General features: G+C 36.3%; 1 protein-coding gene and 1 long non-coding RNA gene across 13 annotated transcripts in view; one reads left to right on the forward strand and one right to left on the reverse strand.

Moving 5' to 3' along the window:
* LOC118539683 (uncharacterized) overlaps positions 1-19,349 on the forward strand; it is a 200,476-nt gene that overhangs the window by 125,576 nt on the left and 55,551 nt on the right. The gene's annotated exons all lie outside the window — the stretch shown is intronic.
* Positions 1-19,349, reverse strand: part of FERMT2 (FERM domain containing kindlin 2) — an 85,342-nt gene that overhangs the window by 42,923 nt on the left and 23,070 nt on the right. For all 11 annotated transcript variants that reach the window (XR_013440696.1, XR_013440695.1, XM_078053713.1 and 8 more), the window contains one exon: positions 9,460-9,693. Coding sequence is in view for 9 of the 11 variants with exons in the window: in XM_078053713.1 (XP_077909839.1) it covers positions 9,460-9,693 (234 nt within the window). In the remaining 2 variants the exon portion in view is untranslated. The remainder of the gene's footprint in view (positions 1-9,459; positions 9,694-19,349) is intronic.

Raw genomic sequence — 19,349 nt, forward strand, 5'->3', positions numbered from 1 at the left:
CAGGGTGGCTCAGTTGGTTAAGCATCTGCCTTCAGCTCAGGTCATGATCCAAGTCCTGGGACTGAGCCCCGCATCGGGAGGGAGAAGCAGGAAGCCTGCTTCTCCCTCTCCCTCTGCTGCTCCCCCTGCTTGTGCTCTCTCTGTTAAGTAAATAAATAAAATCTTTAAAAAAAAAAAAAAAAGATTTTATTTATTTGAGAGAGAGCATGCATAAGCGGGGGTGGGGGAAGGGGGGAGGGACAAGCAGACTCCCCACTGAGCGTGGACCCCCCCCCAAACGGGGGGGCTTGATCCCAGAACACTGAGATCATGACCTGAGCCAAAAAAGATGCTCAACCTACTAAGCTACCCAGGTGCCCTTGTCATAAGCCCTTTTAACTTTAACTCTGTATCTGCTGCTCTGATTAAAAAAGAAATTCAAAATCTTTCTGCTTACCGTGTAAAGTATGTATTGGAAGGAACAAGAATGAATAGAGGAGGCTGCTGAACAGTCTAGGGGAGAGATGGTAGCAGTGTGGTCTATTAGAGCAGTAGGGATGGTAGAGACAGAAAGATGTGAAAAGATTCAAGATCTATCCAGGAGGCAAAATGAACACTTCTAGGTGAATGAGATGAGTAGGTGAGAAAGACAGTGGTGCTAAGGATGAATGACGCCCAAGTTTCGGTATGTTTATCTGGGATGGTGGTGCTTTTTACTACTATGGAGACTTCTGAGGGACAGAGTGTGGAGAAGTACAGAGATTTCAGAAGGAATAGCATGAGTTCAGTTTTGAACATACTTAATTTGAAATTTCCATGGATTATTAAACATAATGAGCAAATGATGGCTTTCTAGAAAGGTATAATGCTGGAAGAAAATGAAAGAATGGAGGGTCTCAACTAAGAATGGAGTAACAGGAACTTGATTTACCCTCCTGCTTTATTTAAACAATAAAAAGGAAAAAGAAGCGCTTTTCAGACATTAGACAACAAGAAGCACAGGAAATAGGAGAAAAAAAAAAACCAAAAAACAGGATGAGTCCTTGCAGTACACCAGCTTGCTCCTTAGCAGTAGTTCAGGGCAGGGAGGGGGCACACAGAGCCAGGTCTTACTGAATTGAGGGAGTTGAGATGGAATTCAGGGAGGCCAAGATGCATATAATTTGTGAGTCAGAATACTAGAGAGAGGGGAAAACCATGGAGAGAGCACTGGAGAGCTGTGGTTATCCAATGAACTCTGTCTGAATTCTGATCTGTGTATTTATATGGGGGGAAAGGCCTCCTGATACACAGGGTATTGGAAAGAATCCTCAAAAGGAAATAAGCTAATGGTGGCTCTGCACCTACCCTAACAAAGCTCAAAAGCAAGTATCAAAAGGACCCAACTGATTCCAAGTAATTTAACTATTGACTGGGGGGGGGGGGGGCCAACACTAATTAAAAGGGATATAAAAAGAAATCTAGCCACCAAAAATATAAAATTAATAAAGCCTGGCATTTGATCAAAGATTTCCAGATATAAAAGAGTCAGGAAAATACAACCCGTTAGCAGCATTAAAGGGAAAAAATAAAGTAACAGAAGCAGAAATAATTATCTAGGATGATAGAATCAGTAATCAAAGATATTAAAATAGCTACTAGAAACATATTCTATATATTTAATAGAATAGAGGAAAGCATAAACATAATGAGAAAAATGAAAGATTTATAGATTTTTTAAAGGCCCAAATCAAACTTTTGGTAATGAAAAATACATCTGAAATGAAAACTACACTGGATGTGACTGACAGCAAATTAATAGGATATCAATGAATGTTAAGACAAAAATGGACACTATCCAGAATGAAACACAGAATGAAGACTGAAAAAAAGGAATAGAGCAAACAATAATAATCAGTCTAACATACATGAAACTAGAGTCCCACAAAGGATGGGAATTGTAGGAAGGTACACAAAAATTATTTGAAGAACTGATAAACTATTCAAGTTTGGGGCACCCCGGGTGGCTCAGTCAGTTAAGCATCCAACTCTTGATCTCAGCTCAGGTCCTGATCTCAGGGTCGTAAGTTCAAGCACTATGTCAGGCTCCACACTGAATATGGAACCTACTAAAACAAAACAAAACAAAACATTAAACTATCCAAGTTTGATGAAAACCATAAACCCACAGATCTAAGAAATGCAATGAACCTAGAAGAGAATAAACCTAAAGAAAACTATGCCAGGATCATCAGAATTAGATTGCTAAAAAAATAGAGTAAGGATAAATTCCTGAAAGACTAACAGAGAAGACACACAGAAGAATAAATAAATGAATAATTAAAGACTTCTCTGAAATTACATGAACCAGAAGACAACAGAAAGACATGTGAAAATTACTGGAGGGGAGAAAAAATCTAGGATTCTTTACCAAGCTGCAATATCTTGTAAAAATGAAGGCAAAAATCAAGACTTCTGTAGACAAACAAAAGGTGAAAAACATCACCAGCAGACCTGAACTATTAAAAGGTTATATGAAGTTTTTCAAACAGAAGAAAAACGATACCAAATCAAAAGTATTCTCACAAAGACCACTGAAAAATGGTAAATGTGTGGGCAATTAAAAAGACCATTTTCCTGGGGCGCCTGGATGGCTCAGTCAGTTGAGCATCTGACTCTTGGTTTTGGCTCAGGTTATGATCTCAGGGTCATGAGACTGAGCCCGTCAGGCTCTGAGCTCAGCACAGAGTCAACTTGAGATTCTTTCCCTCTCCCTCTGCCTCTCCCCCGCTTCTTTTTTTTTTTTTTTAAAGATTTTATTTATTTATTTGAGAGAGAGAATGAGAGAGAGAGAGAGCATGAGAGGGGGAGGGTCAGAGGGAGAAGCAGACTCCCTGCTGAGCAGGGAGCCCGATGTGGGACTCGATCCCGGGACTCCAGGATCATGACCTGAGCCGAAGGCAGTCGCTCAACCAACTGAGCCACCCAGGCGCCCTCTCCCCCTGCTTCTACATGCACATTTTCTCTCTCTCTCAAATAAAATCTTAAAAAAAAAAAAAACCACAACATTTTCCTTACTTTCTACTACTTTTGAAAGACAATGATTGTTTCATAGGAAAATAACATATTGTGACTTTGAGTATGTGAAAGTAAAATATATGATAGTAGCAAAAAGGACAGGAAAGGGGAAACAGAACTTACTATTGTAAGATTATTATACTATGTGCATGTAGCGCTATACTATTTGATCATTTGCTATGATTGTTAGTCATATATTATAAACTCTAGAGCAAATATTAAAAGGTAAAAAAAAAAGCAGTCAAATCTACTTAAGTCATGGGTAGAAATAAATATAACTTAAACAAACCCCACCCCATCAAAAACAAAACAAAAAAACAAAAAAAACTGAACATGTAGAAATTTAAAAATAAAATACCACAAACAAACAAATACAGAGATGGTAGACTTAAACCCAACCACAGTGATAATTATATTAAATATAAATGGTCTAAACAGTTTATAAAAGGGCAGGGATTGTCAGAATAAATAAAAAAGCAAGTTCTAGCTGTACGTTTACAAGAAATCTAATTTAAAGACATAAATTAAAAGAAACAGGATAAAAAAGACATTAATACCAACCAAAAGATAGCTGTAGCACTTTTTAAATACAGACATGGTATATTTCAAAGCTAATATTATCAGAAATACAGAAGGTCATTTCATAATGTTAACAGAGGAAATTCATCAAGAGGACATAATAATTTTTAATGTGTGCACATACTAATAATACTTCAATAAAACTGACAGAAGTGAAAGGATCAAGAACAAACCCACGATTATAGCTGAAGATTTCAAGGTCCCTTTTTTTTCCAACCAACTTTACCTGTCATTTATAAAGCACCCTCACCCAGTAATAATACAATATACATTCTTTCCACATGCACACAGAAAGTTTTCTGTTTTGGGATAAGCCTCACTTGATCATGACGTGTTAATATTTTTTATATATTACTGGAACCAATTTAAAATTTTGTTAACAATTTTTGTGTCTATGAATAAAAATCATAAAAGAGATCATCATTGTCTTTCTTCATCAAAATTAAAATTTCTGTTCTTCAAAAATACTTAAAAAATTAAAAAGTAAACCACAGTGAAGAAGTATTTGCAAAACATAAATCCAATAAATTTTCTATATCCAGAATATCTAAAAAGTGCTTACAATTCAGTAAGATGACAAACAACCTAATTTTTTTCTTTTAAAGAGGGGAGGCAAAGGATTTAAACAGATACTTTACCAAAAAAAGACATATGGGTAATCATATGAAAAGATCCTCAACATCACTAGTCTTTAGGGTAATACAAATTGAAGCCACAAGCAGCTATTACCCCACATCCCCCACATCCACTAGAATAGCTAAAACTAGAAAATGCTGCTAGAAGTTTTAAGTGATTCTTCATTTCTTGTTCATCTTTATAGAAAAAGTAATCATTATTATTACTCCTAAAACAAAACTTTTACATTAGAATCTTTCTGTACAACTTAGGCTACCAAAATGAAAATTAAATTTAAAAAAATGTTTTAAACACAGCTGAGTTTGAGTTAATCAGAGTTCTGCTCCACTACTACTGTGTGCTTCTCTATCCCTACCAAATAGAGATACTTTATAAGAATAGAAGGGAAAAAGTATGAATGAATTAGTGTATGCCTAATACCATTAGGCATATACTAATGTCTAAGACTCAGATTGCATACCTACTGATGATATGAAATGGTAGCAAGCTCTAAACAGAATATATTTTTTTATAGTGCCTCTACGTAATTGTCACTTAAACTTTGGGAGAATTTTCATTTCCTCTTAATAAGGCTCTACATTTGTAGAGCCTATATGTCAGACACATTACATCAAAGAACTTAAAGTGCTTGTGCTTAGCCCACAGTGGTTCTTTTAAAAAAGAAATCAAAGTGTAACTAAAAACCTAACTTCATCATTACATAAAAGCATTTTTTTAAGAGTTAATTTTTAAAAGAAAACCAACATAATTTTTAGTAAATAAAAAACTTGAAAGCCAATCTGCCAAAACTCACATAAGAAATAGACAATCTGAATAGACCTGTATCTATTAAAGAAATTGAATCAATAATTAATAACCTTCCACAACAGAAAGCACTAGGGCCAGACCAAACACTATTTTTCTGGTTGTACTGAGATACTGACATATATCACTGTGTACATTTAAGGTATACAGCAGAATAACTTGACTTATGTACACTGTGAAATGATCACCACAGTAAGTTAACATCCACCACCTCATATAGGCACACACACACACACACAATCTTTGTGATTGGAACTCTTAACTTTCAAATATACCATACCAGCATTAACTGTAGTCTTCATGTCATACATTACATCCCCAGTACTTAATTATCTCATAACTGAAATGTGTACCTTTGACCACTCTCATCCAATTCCCCCCACTCCCCAACTCCTGCCTCTGGTAACCACAAATATGATCTTTCTATGAATTTGCTTTTTTGTTTTTGTTTTGGGTTCCATGTATAAGCGAGATTATACAGTATTTGTCTTTCTCTGACTTTATTTCACTTAGCATAATGCCTTCAAGGTCCATCAGTGTTGTCACAAATGGAGGATTTCCTTCTTTTTTATGGCTGAATAATATCTGTTTGTGTATCACAACTTTTTTATCCATTCATCTGTCAATGAATACTTACGTTGTTTCCTTGTCTTGGCCACTGCAAATAATGCTGCTATGAACATGGGAGTGCAGACATCTCTTCATGATAGTAGTTTCATTTCCTTAAGTTATATTCCAGAAGTAGAACTGCTGGGTTGTATGGTAGTTCTATTTTTAATTTTCTGAGGAATTTCCATACTGTTTCCATTGTGGCTGGGTTCCCTTTTCTCCATATCCTTGCCAGTATTTATCTGTCTTTTTGACAACGGCCATTCTAACAGTTATGAGGTGACATTGCATTGTGGTTTTGGTTTGCATTTCTCTAATGATTAGTGATATTGAACACTTTTTCATGTATCTGTTGAATCTTTGTATATCTTCTTTGGGAATATGTCTATTTAGGTCTTTTACCCATTTTTAATTGGATTGTTTCTTTTTTTTGCTATTGAGTTGTATGAGGTCTTTCGATAATTTAGATATTAGCTCCTTCTCAGTTATATGATTTGTAAATATTTTTTCCTATTCAGTAGGTTTTCATTTTGTTGACCGTTCCTTTTGCTGTGCAGAAATTTTTTGGTTTGATATAATCCTACTTTTTTATTTTTGCTTCTGCTTTACGTGTTATATCCAAAAATCACTGCCAGGACCCATGTTAAGGAGCTTTTTTCCTATCTACCAAACATTTAAGGAAGAAATTATATTAATCCTCTACAACCTCTTTTGGAAGATAAAAGTGGAGGGAATACTTCCTAATTCATTCTATGAGGCCAGCATTACTCTAATACCAAAATCAAAGGTATTATAAGAAAACTACAGAGCAATATCTATGCAAAAATCTTCAACAAAATATTAGCAAATAAATTCCAACAATGCATAAAAAGAATTACACACCATGACCAGTGGGATTTATGCCAACTATACAAGGGTGGTTCACCATCCAAAAATCAACATAACCAATCTCATCAAAAGTCTAAACAAAAAAGGCTAAAGAAAACTCACATGATCATATCAAAAGATACAAATTTTAAAAAGCATGACAAAATCCAATACTTGTTCATGATTAAAAACTCAGTAAGCTAGCATTCTCATCTTGATAAAGAATACCTACAAAAACCCTTTAGCAAAGGACATACTTAATGATGATAAACTTGAAGCTTTCCCACTAAGATCAAGAACAACGCAAGGATGTCCTCTCTTACAACTGCCTTTCAACATCTTACTCGAAGTACTAGCTAATGCAGTAAGACAAGAAAAGCAAATAAAAGGTACATAGACTGGGAAGGAAGAAGACTGTCTTTATTCACAGATATGATCATCATTCCTATAGAAAATCCAAAAGAATCAACAAAAACTCCTCAAATAATTATAGAAAGGTTGCAGGATACATGGTAAATTTACAAAAGTAAATCGCTTTCCAATATACCAGCAATGAACAGTGGAATTTTAAATAGAAAACACAATACTACTTCCATTAACACACAAAAAAGAAATACTTATATATAAATCTATAAAATATGTGCAAGATCTAAATGAGGAAAACTATAAAACTGTTATGAAAGAAATCAAAATATAAATAAATGGAGAGATGTTCCATGTTCATGGACATGAATATTCAATATTGTTAAGATGTCAGTTCTTCTCAATTTGATCTACAGATTCGATGTAATCAAAATCCCAGCAAGGTATTTTATGGATACCAACAAACCAATTCTAAGGTTTATATGGAAAGGTAAAAAATTAGTGGTTGCCAGGGGTTAGGGGAGAGGGAAGGATGAACAGGCAGAGCACAGAAGATTTTTAGGTCAGTGAAACTGCTCTGTATGATACTATCATGATGGATACATGTCATTATGCGTTTGTCCAAATCCACAGACTATACAACACCAAGAGTGATTCCTAATGTAAGCCATGAACTCTAGGTCATAATGATGTGTTAGTGTAGGTTTATTAACTATACCACTCTGGTGTGGGATGTTGATAGTGGGGAGGTTGTACATGTGTGAGGATAGGGAATGAATGGGAACTCTGTACTTTCTGTTCAATTTTGTTGTCAACCTAAAACTGCTCTAAAAAAATAAAGTTTATGAACTGAAAAAAATAAATGATATAAATGGGTAAGTAAAAAAAAAAAGAACCTTAGATGACTAATAGAGATACAGAAACATACTTAACTTTATAAACGAAAATGAAATAACTGTATTTTTTCACTCAAAGAAGTGAACACTAAAAACTGACAATATTCAAGTATTAGTGTTGATTTGGGACAATGGGTTTTCATACATTGCTGGTTGTAATGTAAATTGGTGCAGCAGTCCCCCCTTATCCACGATTTCATTTTCCATGGTTTCAGTTTAATTGTGGTCTGGAAGCAGATGATCCTTCTTCTGATGTATCATCAGAAGGTCAGCCTAATGCTGTGTCACAGTGCCTACATCCTTCACCTCACTTCATCTCATCACATAGGCATTTTATCATCTCACACCATTACAAGAAAAAGAAGGGTGAGTCGGTACAAAAGGATATTTGAGAGAGAGACCACATTCACATGACTTTTATTACAGTATATTGTTATAATTGATCTATTTTATCGTTTATTATTGTTAATCTCTTACTGTGCCTGATTTATAAATTAAACTTTATCATAGGTATGTATGTATAGAAAAAAGCAGTACATATAGGGGTACTATCTGTAGTTTCAGTCATCTACTGGGGGTCTTGGAACATATCCTTCAAGGTAAGTGGGGGACTACTATATAACTACTTGAGAAATTCCTGCATACAAATACAAAACTGCAAAAAGAAAAATACCCAAAGAGTAATGGCAGTAACATACTGTTTATGGATATGTAAACACACAGATATTCAGAAACACATGTACATATGTGTGTGTTAATGTATTTTTAAAAGTACAAGAAGGATACACACTAACTTAGGACAGTGGTTGCTTTGTGAAGGGAAATTATAAGAATGTGACTCAAGAACTTTACCTCTATTATTGTGACTTAAAAAAAAGTCTTGCAAAATGGCAAAATGTCAGTTATTAATTCTAAGATAACAGGAATTAGGTCATTTTTATATAATTTCTTATACTTTTCTGTATTTTTTTTCCTAAAAATTCCATTAAGCATAAAAAACACTGTAATTTCAGTCATTAGATCAAAACAGTAATGTCCTACATCCCTCCTAAATCTATGATATAACAGAATTATGTACTAGTGATAATGACAATAGTTCACATTTTCTCTGATGGTTGAATACTTCCTGTCATATGACATAACTGGGTCAGCCAAAAGTAATCCACATTTCATTTCAGAAAGCATAAATAGAGTTACTACAAGAGTGTTCAAGTTGCAGACTGCTTAACGAAGACAACATTCATGGTCATTTCCTTAGGAGCTGTGTCAGGCCTTTAGTGAAGGAAGTGACACAATGTGACTGAATCACTAAAATCACATAGTGACTTATGTGAAGGAAACATTGCAAAACCTACATCTTGAAAATGCCTTTTTTCTTTTCCTTCCCAAGACATAAAAATTAAGTCATCAGAATGAAGTATTACATAATACATACCTGATACACTTCTAGTAAGGAAAAAATCTATATTAGGTTCCTCCTGTTCCATCTTACCTCAATATTTCTTTATCTTAAAGTAATAAAAAACTTTCAAGAATAAAGTGAAAAACTGACATACACACACAAACATACATAGCTCGCCCCAACCTACTCTTTGAAATAAGCTGTCAATCATCAGTCATATATACGTCACACAACTAATGCTTTCATAGGGAAGAATTTAATACTTACTAAAAGTCTTACAGATGTCAGAAACAGCTTTGAAGACTCTGTCAGAGAAATTCACTTTCACCTTCACGTACTTCATGTTGGGAAGCTGCAGGCGGAGCAGTTTGTGCTGGGGCGTGAACTGAAGCTTAGCATCCGCCTGAATGCCGTACTTATCCAAGGTCCAGTGTGTTTTAAGAAGCCAAGTTCTCTTCTTTTCCCACCAGAGAGCATGGTCAGACCAATCCTTTTTTACATCTATAAAAAAACAAGCAATAAACAAAACACTTAACAATCTAAGATTACCTTGATAGAAATTATAAGAAGAAAACTAAATTGGGCACTTAATACAAGTAACTAAATACTAAGTGTCTTTTATGTGATAGGTACAAAAGAGATCCTGAAGAGCTGAGAAAACACTCTGTGCCCTTGAAAGCCCATACACAAGGGAGCTGAGGCAGAATACACACTGTAACTAATAATGTTTACCTCAGGTACAATATAGGACACAGGGATGAAGAGGGACTACACTGTAGTCACTCAGAGAACAAAGAGAACCCTGGGGACTGGACATGGAAAAATTAATAATGAAGTGGAGTTGGTGGGTTCTAAGCCCAGCCTTGAGGAAAGGACAATATTCTGATAAAGCCAGTGAGAAGGCTGAGGTTTGTTTACGAGACTGCAGATGCGTGCTGAGGTGTGTAAGGAGTAGTGAAAAGTAAGACAGGGAATCCAAGTGAACCAAAACCAATATCCTAGGTGAAGAGCATGGAAAAAAATATCCATGAGTAAGAGAAAACAAAAAAACAAAAACACTACATCCCAACTATATATAAGCTGTCCCAAATACATTTCGAGATAAGTAACCCAACTTTTTCCTTAACATATCTTGGTATAAGTATAACAGAAAACATTAATTTCTGTTAAACTATTTAACAGCCTTTTGCAATTAAATTAGATGAAACCAAATAAAAGAATAAACACAAGATTTGGCTTCCTTCAATAAAGCAGATCATTAACAATAAACTTGCAAAATAAAATCCAACTTCAGCTAGTTTTTAAAGTAGCAATAAAAGTAAAGACTTTTTAGGGCACCTGGGTGGCTCAGTTGGTTCAGTGACTGCCTTTGGCTCAAGTCATGATCCTGGAGTCCCAGGATGGAGTCCCGCATCAGGCTCCCTGCTCAGCAGGGTGTCTGCTTCTCCCTCTGACCCTCCCCCCTCTCTATCTCTCTCATTCTCTCTCAAAATAAGTAAAATCTTAAAAAAAGAAAAAGTAAAGACTTTTTAGATAATTATGCATTAAACTAAGAACCAAAAAAGGGGGACATTATATTTCAAAAAAAGAATAGGCAAGGCAGCCAGGTGGCTCAATTGGTTGAGTGACCGACTCTTGGTTTCGGCTCAGGTCATGATCTCAGGGTCCTGGGATTGAGCCCAGAGTGGGACTCTGAGCCTCAGTTCTGAGTCTGCTCCAGGATTCTCTCTCCCTCTGCCCCTCCTCCCCACTCTCCTCTGCACATACTCTCTCAAATAAAGTAAGTGTTTAAAACAAAAACAGAAAAAGAACAGGCAAACAAAGCCTTCCAGGGAAGGGAAAAAAAAACATGGAAAATAGCATTCTTGCAAATAAAAACAAAAACTATTATCATGATTCTGATAAAAAGCTCATTTTAATACAGATTTAAAAAGCATTGGTCAACTTTAAAAAAAATGAGCTTAAAAGCATATACTAATACGGAATTTTTTTTTAACATAACTTGTATACCTGAAAGCCTCAAATAGTAAAAAATGAAATTTTCACATTGATTATGTGCCTAGAAACACCTTCTCTAATGATGAAACTTACAACACACCACTGAACTTCTCATTGTGGAAGAAACACACAAGTGGAAAAACACTTTCAATTTCCCAGACGTTAAAAAAAAAATTAGTAAGTACTTTTTTTTTTTTAAGATTTTATTTATTTGAGATGGAGCACAAGCAGAGGGAGCTACAGGCAGAGGGAGAAGCAGGCTCCCCGCTGAGCAAGAAGCCCGATGAGGGACTCGATCCCAAGACCCTGGGATCATGACCTGAGCCAAAGGCAGACACTTAACTGCCTGAGCCACCCTGGGGTCCCAAATCAGTAAGTGCTTTATTAATAGGAGAACTGTACTTACTTATGATTACACTGCCGTTTTGAAATTTTAATGTTTGTTTTGGGAAAGCCCAGTCAATCATGTTATTTGAAGTCTGGTGTAGAAATTATATAACTCCTATTTTATAACTACTCACTTAATTGTCTGACACAATGTATATAGTACCCTGCATCTTAAATTATTTTCCAGAACAGAATTTGTCAATTAACTTTTAAACATAGAAAATCTGATCTAGCTCACAGAAAACCACCAAGGTTGGGACCTTTTCATTTACTGAGGTAAATGGTCACACATGTTATATAGGTGATTTCCTTTTCTCTTCATGAATAGAGAACGCAAGACAGAAAAAGATAACCTGCAAAGAATAAACCAATTTGAGTAAGGCTGAGCTGAACTGAATTAATGGTAGGTAGGCATACAATACTTTCTTCCCCATACCTCAGTCCATTCACTCTGCTGTAATCTGGTGCCAATGTCAACCATTAAGGAAGCCATATCTCCCCAGTGGGGGAGAAGGGAGGAAAAAGCTATATACTACTACTACCACCACCACCACCACCACCACTAAAAGTCTGTAAACACTATCATTTGGGTTCCCCCAAAAGGCAAACCTGAAATGAGAACTTTGAGGGGAAGCACACTTGAGGGGATTAGGAATAGTGAGATGGATAGAGAAAAGTCTATTAAGGGTTCACTGACTGCTGTGGATAACTGGAGTTCAATCCTGCTAAAGACCCCCTGAGGAATTATGTAGAACATGCCTAAGACTTGTCCCACCTAGGGAAAGAGAAGCTGGGGTATCTATCCACTTCCTTGGTTAAAGGTTGCTCCCAAAGCCATTAAATTCCTACTACTTTCTGGATGTCATGCATGTAGCTGACCACCCTTCACTCAGGCAGAGCAAACTCACAAAGTCCCAAATATCTGTACCAGGACTTTTACAGAAAAACCTCGTGGGCCCTTGACGAATGAAAATCTCAACTTTCCATCAGTTAGACTTCAAACTCTAACCTCAGAAACAGGTACCTCCCCTGATCTTCCTCTTTAAAAATCTGACCCTCCCCATCAATTCCACCTCCCTTTCTCACAACAAAGGAGCAGCCCACCTGCATCCAGCAAGAATAAACAGGGGAGTGTTATGTTTCAAAATCATCACTGATAATTTTGAAGAACTGCAGGGGCCCAGGTGTGCAAACTGGGAGTAAAATTTAGAGACATAAGTTAATGTGGGAGTGGAAATGATGAAAGTCTGAGTTGCAATGGCTAGGCAGTGAGAAAGCAGTAATAAGGAATCCAGAGAACTTTTCCTGAGTATTTTGTTATAGCAGGGAGCACAATAATGGATGGCAGATGGACAGAAAGGGGAGGGCAAGTCCAAGGAGTATTTTTAGTTCTGTTTTCAAGAAGAGAAAGTTATTACAATATCATTTTTTAAAGAATTACGTCTTTTTAAAAAAGATTTATTTATTTGAGAGAGAGAGAGCGAGCATGAGGGGGGGTGAGGCAGAGTCGGAGAGAGAGAGGAAACAGACTACCCGCTGAATGGGGAGCCCTATGCAGGGCTCGATCCCAGAAACCTCAGCCAAAACCAAGAGTTGGACACTTAACCAACTGAGCCACCCAGGCGCCTACAGTATCATTTTTTTTTAAGTAGGCCCCATGCCCAGCCTGAACTCACGACCCTGAGATCAAGACCCCAGCTGAGATCAAGCAGGACACTTTACCAACTGAGCTACCTAGGTGCCCCTACAATATCACTTAAACAGTGATTGGAATGATCCTATAAAGCTCAAAGCACGTTTACAATTATTATCATTCTTTAATTTGCTCTTCAGCAGAGTCACCGTGTCAGTTTCACTGCAAAACCTTTTAGAGACTTGATTGAGCACTCTTAAAATACACAAAACAATGTTTTCTCGCCTTCTAGGAAATCTTCCTTTGGTGCTGGCTTTGTATTGTACTGTGTATTCCACTTTGAAACTAATATCTACGCATCAAGACCCCACAACTGGCTTCACCCAGGATATCGTAAGAATATAGCTGTTCTATTCAGAAGCAGCAAAAACAAAATTTTTTTTTTTTAATATTTTATTTATTTGCGAGAGAGACAATGAGAGACAGAGAGCATGAGAGGGAGGAGGGTCAGAGGGAGAAGCAGACTCCCTGCTGAGCAGGGAGCCCGATGTGGGACTCGATCCCGGGACTCCAGGATCATGACCCGAGCCAAAGGCAGTCGCCCAACCAACTGAGCCACCCAGGCGCCCCAAAAACAAATTTTATACACTGATCAAAATCCTGAGAAAAATGATGGTATATCAATTGAGAATCATTCACTGAGGCAAGCATAAGAGCCAACTGTACATCAAAAATACTTAACAATTTTGTGTGTATATGTGTGAAACAGTATATCTTAATGCAATAACTCTTGAGAGTACTTAAGTCATCTAGTCCGCTACAGTGCTTGCCTGTACCGTGCAACTGTAACTGGTATAAACACAACGCACAAGAGAAGATCTCCGATATCAACATGTATATTTACATATTCCTCCAATTAAAGACTGAATAGAAGCATAAAAACTTTGATTTTAAAAGTAAAATGGTCATCTATAAAGTAACTATAATAATGAAAAGCAAGTGAAAATGCTATTGATTTGTAAAATAATGGTTTATTTTTCTTGTGTGGTATTAGGATTTATAAAGAAACAGTTATTGAAATTCCCTACATATGCATAATCGAAAACTTTGGAACAACTTTCCATGTATTTAACTCCCTTCCGCATCAAAATCTGAGCCCTGCACCATGTTTTAATAAACAAACATTTCTGATTTTTCAGAATGGCAGCCTTGGGGTTTCAAATGTAGCATCAGACAACTGAATGCAACACACACATACTCTCGCACATAAGAATAATCAGCCTGGAGGTGCCTGGGTGGCTCAGGCAATTAAGAGACTTGACTCTTGATTTCGGCTCAGGTCAGGATTTCCAGGGTCGTGAGACTGAGCCGATGTCAGGCTCTATGCTGGGTGTGGAGCCTGCTTAAGATTGCTTAAGATTTTCTCTCTCCTTACCCGCCCCCCCACTCTCTCTTTCTCTCAAAAAAAAGAAAATAAATAAAAATAATAATAATCATAATCAGCCTGGCACTTGCTATAGTAGAAGTTAGCAAGCATCACCATAGGACTTGTTTCATCAGTATTATAAAACCATTCAAGGGGTAGATCATGCTCAACATGTTCCAATAGTTTGTCCAATGTTAAGATTTCAGTTATGCTCCAGGTATAGTGTAACCACCTTCTTATATTTGGTATACTGTGACTTTAAAATTTTCTATCTATATTTTAAGAAGCAACATCCCATAAATACAAATCTTCTCAAAAGAAAACCTAAGGGGGAAAATGTACTACTATAAAGACATGGTTTTCTTTCTTGGGGGAGAAGATATTTCTTTAGTTATTCATAAATTCAGCCTTTTTAGTGACTTTTTAGAAGTCAGGAACTATTTAGATTATGGTTTCATATACCCAATAAAAGTCATCTATAATAAATTTTAGTAATATGCATTAATTTTTCAAAACATTTTGACAGTTTGCACACCTGAAACTAATATAACACGGTATGTTAATTATGCTGGAATTTATAAATAAATTAACTTTTAAAATTAATTAAAAAAAACATTTTGCCAGAATTCTGGAAAGAATTATTCCTGTATTCCTCCCTTTTTTTTTTCTTTTAAAGATTTATTTATTTATTTATTTGACAGAGAGAGACACAGTGAGAGAGGGAACACAAGCAGAGGGGGTGGAAGAGGGAGAAGCAGGCCTCCCGCCGAGCAGGGAGCCCGATGCGGGGCTCGATCCCAGGACCCTGGGATCATGACCTGAGCCGAAGGCAGACGCTTAGCGACTGAGCCACCCAGGCGCCCCTATGTTCCTCCCTTATTTAATAGATCCAATCATGTTGTGCTCTGTTCCACATAAAAATAATACTGACAGACACTCAAATTCATATCATTAAAATTGCAAATGGCTAAAACATTAACTATATCAATAAAAATCTTCTCACTTGACTGTAATAGAATGCTCTTCAAATTCAAGAAGTAGTTCAGTATTTATCCTCAAAGATACCATGTGTGTATTCTAAGGAACTGAAGGCTTAGGGGTTTCATTATTGGGAGGCTGAGTATACAAACATTGCTTATTCTACCAAATGGCTTTTGGAGCATTCACCCACTCCATCAGTCACAAAAGAAAATCAAGTTATTTCAAAAAGCTTTCTGCTAAGGAAAATACTATGTCCCTCTTTATGTAATGACAGCTACCTTACACTCTAGAAAATGAGCACAGAGAAAGAAGATACACTATTAACACCCTATTTAATCTTCTCCTAATAGGGCCACAATTCCTTCTTGACCATTTTGATATGCAATTCTAGAATGCAATTATTTACTTTCATTTTTAAACAATTTTAATTGTTTAAAAAGTAAAAAAAAAAATGACAGTTAACTGAATTAACTTATTTAAGTACCCACATTTCAAAAATAAGTAACTTATTAACAATTTGAAATAAACAGGAAACAAAATGTTACTTTAAAGTGGCTTAGATTTCTGTTTGCATATTTAAGAAATAATAGTCATTCAGGAAAGAAATACAGAATTTGTTTAGCATTCTCGTAACTTCCATAAACCAGAAGCAAAGTTTACATTAGATAATCTTTGGTAAGTCAACATTTTATTTTAAATTATAAGTACACAAATGCTTTCTGGGCACATACCTTATTTTTTGTAAATAGATTTTTCTGTTGTGCTAATACATAGTTTCCTTTTGTTTTAGGATCCTCTTAAAACCCCAAATTAGGTAATATAACTATTGCATGTCAAGAATTTACCCTGTCTTTAATGACGGCAAAAACTCTTCAATCCTAGTAAGCTATTAACGAAGCTATTAAGCAACTGGTTCTGACACCACTGCAAGCAAGCCATGTGACAAACTGACCAGACCAGATAACATCATAGGCCAGTGTCCTCTTGACCTCCAGAATAAGACTTTCAAACTCCTCCATCACACCATTTACTTATACCACCACTAGTCACTCATCTACCAAACTTAAGGGATTTTCCCTCTTTCATTTCACAACCAGACTGAAACAATTACAGGCACACCTCCTTTTATTGTCCTTTGCAGATACTGCTGGGCTTTTTTGTTTGTTTACAAATTGAAGGTTTGGGGCAACCCAGCTTTGAGCAAGTGTATTGGTGCCATTTGTCCCAACAGCATTTGCTCACCTCATGTTTCTGTCACATTTTGGTAATTCTTGCAATATTTCACACTTTTTCATTATTTGTTATGGTGATCTGTGATCACTGATATGATTTGCTAAAAGCTCAGATAGTAGCATTTTTTTAGTAATACAGTATTTTTTAAAGGTTTTATTTATTCATTTGATAGACAGAGACACTGTGAGAGAGGGAACACAAGCCGGGGGAGTGGGAGAGGGAAAAGCAGGCTTCCCGCTGAGCAGAGAGCCTGATGCGGGACTCAATAACAGGACCCTGGGATCATGACCTGAGCCGAAGGCAGACGCTTAACGACTGAGCCACCCAGGCGCCCCGAGTAATAAAATATTTTATTTATTTTATTTTTATATTTTTATATCTATTTTTTATAAATTAAGGTATGTGTATTGTTTTTTAGACATAATGCTATTGCACACTTAACAGACTATAGAGTAAATGTAACTTTTATATGCACTAGGAAACTAAAAATTTCATTTGACGTATTTTATTGGGATGTTCATTTTATTGTGGTGGTTGGGAACTGAATTCAAAGTATCTCTGAGGTATGCCTGCACTGTAAATTTTATGATCAACATGGTCTAAGATACCACTAGGCAAGCCTATGTTTCCTCAGTCCACCACTATATTTCAAACTTACCATCCTCAAATTGCTGACTATTCTCCCTCTTTCTAAGTAGACAATCATGGATTCTACTTCAGAAAATAAAGAAGCTATCAGATTGGAACTATTTCACCTACATGCCAACCAAATTTACAAACCTTCTTGCATTTATTTTTACCTGTATGGGTCTCCTGCCTTTGTGTTATGATAAAGTATCTATTTGTCTCAAACCAATCCTGGTAACTATGCTCTGCTGCCCTTCTCACCTTCTAGGAACTATACACTTCTTACACTGGCTCCCTAGGTATCTCATGCATTTCCATGGCTTTAAATGGCATCTATACACTCAACATTTCTAAGTTTTATCTCCAGCCCAACCTTCTGCTTAGAGCACCACCTTATATATCCTACTGCCTATCCCGTATCTCCATCTGGATATCTCACAGGCATCCCAAATTTAATATATCCAAAACTTAACCCAATTTTCTCCTATCTCTACTATTACTAAATAGGACTAACCATCAACCCAGTTGACTCAAACCAGAATCTATAAGTAATGGATTCTTCTTTTCCCACTATTCCCCACATTTATCAGCAATCAGTTTAACTTCCAAAAATCTCCAATTTCCACCGGCATGAACCCATATTGTTCAGGTCACTAGCACCTCTTCCACTGATTACTGCAATAGCCTCCTAACCAGCCTATTGATTCCATTCAGCACTTCCCACACAACAGCCAAGGTGATCTACTCAACGTTGACTCATGTCATTCCCCTAATGAAAATACTTTAACAGCTTCCAAATGCACTCAAAATAAAATCTCAATGCCTTATCATAGTCTACAAAGCCCCACACACTATGGCCCATCTACTCCTCTGAATTTATATTATGCTACTCTTTCTCTGCTTCAACCATACTTTCCTTCTCTTTATTCCAGGAATAAGTAAGCTCTTTACTGCCTTAATGGCTTTGCACATGCTATTCCACTCTGAATGTCGAATTCCCTCTCATCTTTCTCAAATTTTAGTTTAAATTTCATGTTCCCAGAGAAGCCTTTTTAACCAGCCTAAGATAAACCTTCCAATGTCCTATGTCCCTTCATTATTCTCTATTTTAGTACACTGTGATCAAAATTTGCATTCATTGTTGTTCATGGGAGGGGTAAGTGTCTTTCTTCCCTACTAGACTATACTCTCTAAAACAAAAACAAGGTCTGTTTCAATCATCATTATATTGCCAGCGCCTAGCACAGTGCCTGCACACGATACCTGATAAATGAATAAATCCTCATTTTAAAAAATTTAAAGATCCTTCATTACTACCCCAAGAAAATATTATCCCCAACAAGGATTAATTTAGTTGTATGTTTAAAAAATCCATTTTTGTCTTCAACTTCAGAATTAAAACATGCTTCTATACTAACCAGAAGCACAACAGAGGTTTCCCTAGATGTGGGAAAATCAAACTGAACTGACTTCCTCTTCTTGCTCACATCTTCTAAAAAGGATGAATCACTTTGTTCAAGACGAACCCTATAATGTGAAACGATTATATTCCAAAAATTCATTTTTAGGTCTTAGAATTCAGATTTGCCACAAAGAAATAGTAAATAATAGCTAGGTTTCAAATCAGATTGCTGCCCAAATCTAAAATAACCCAGAGCACATTACTAACAATATTATACTATACTAAACATATATCACAAGGTTTTTTGGAAAATTTATGGTCAGTGCTTCAACTTGAGATATAAGGAAAACTGCTAGTAGTGGCACCTGCAGAATCCGGGTTAGAGAGCGAAGAAAGAGAACACTGCTGGTAAATTGTCGGGGAGACAAGGGCTTCTCCCTAGTCCTCTTTCCACAACTCCAGGAATTAAC

Source organism: Halichoerus grypus, chromosome 8 (genome assembly GCF_964656455.1).
Source record: "Halichoerus grypus chromosome 8, mHalGry1.hap1.1, whole genome shotgun sequence".
NCBI classification, from domain to species: Eukaryota; Metazoa; Chordata; class Mammalia; order Carnivora; family Phocidae; genus Halichoerus; species Halichoerus grypus.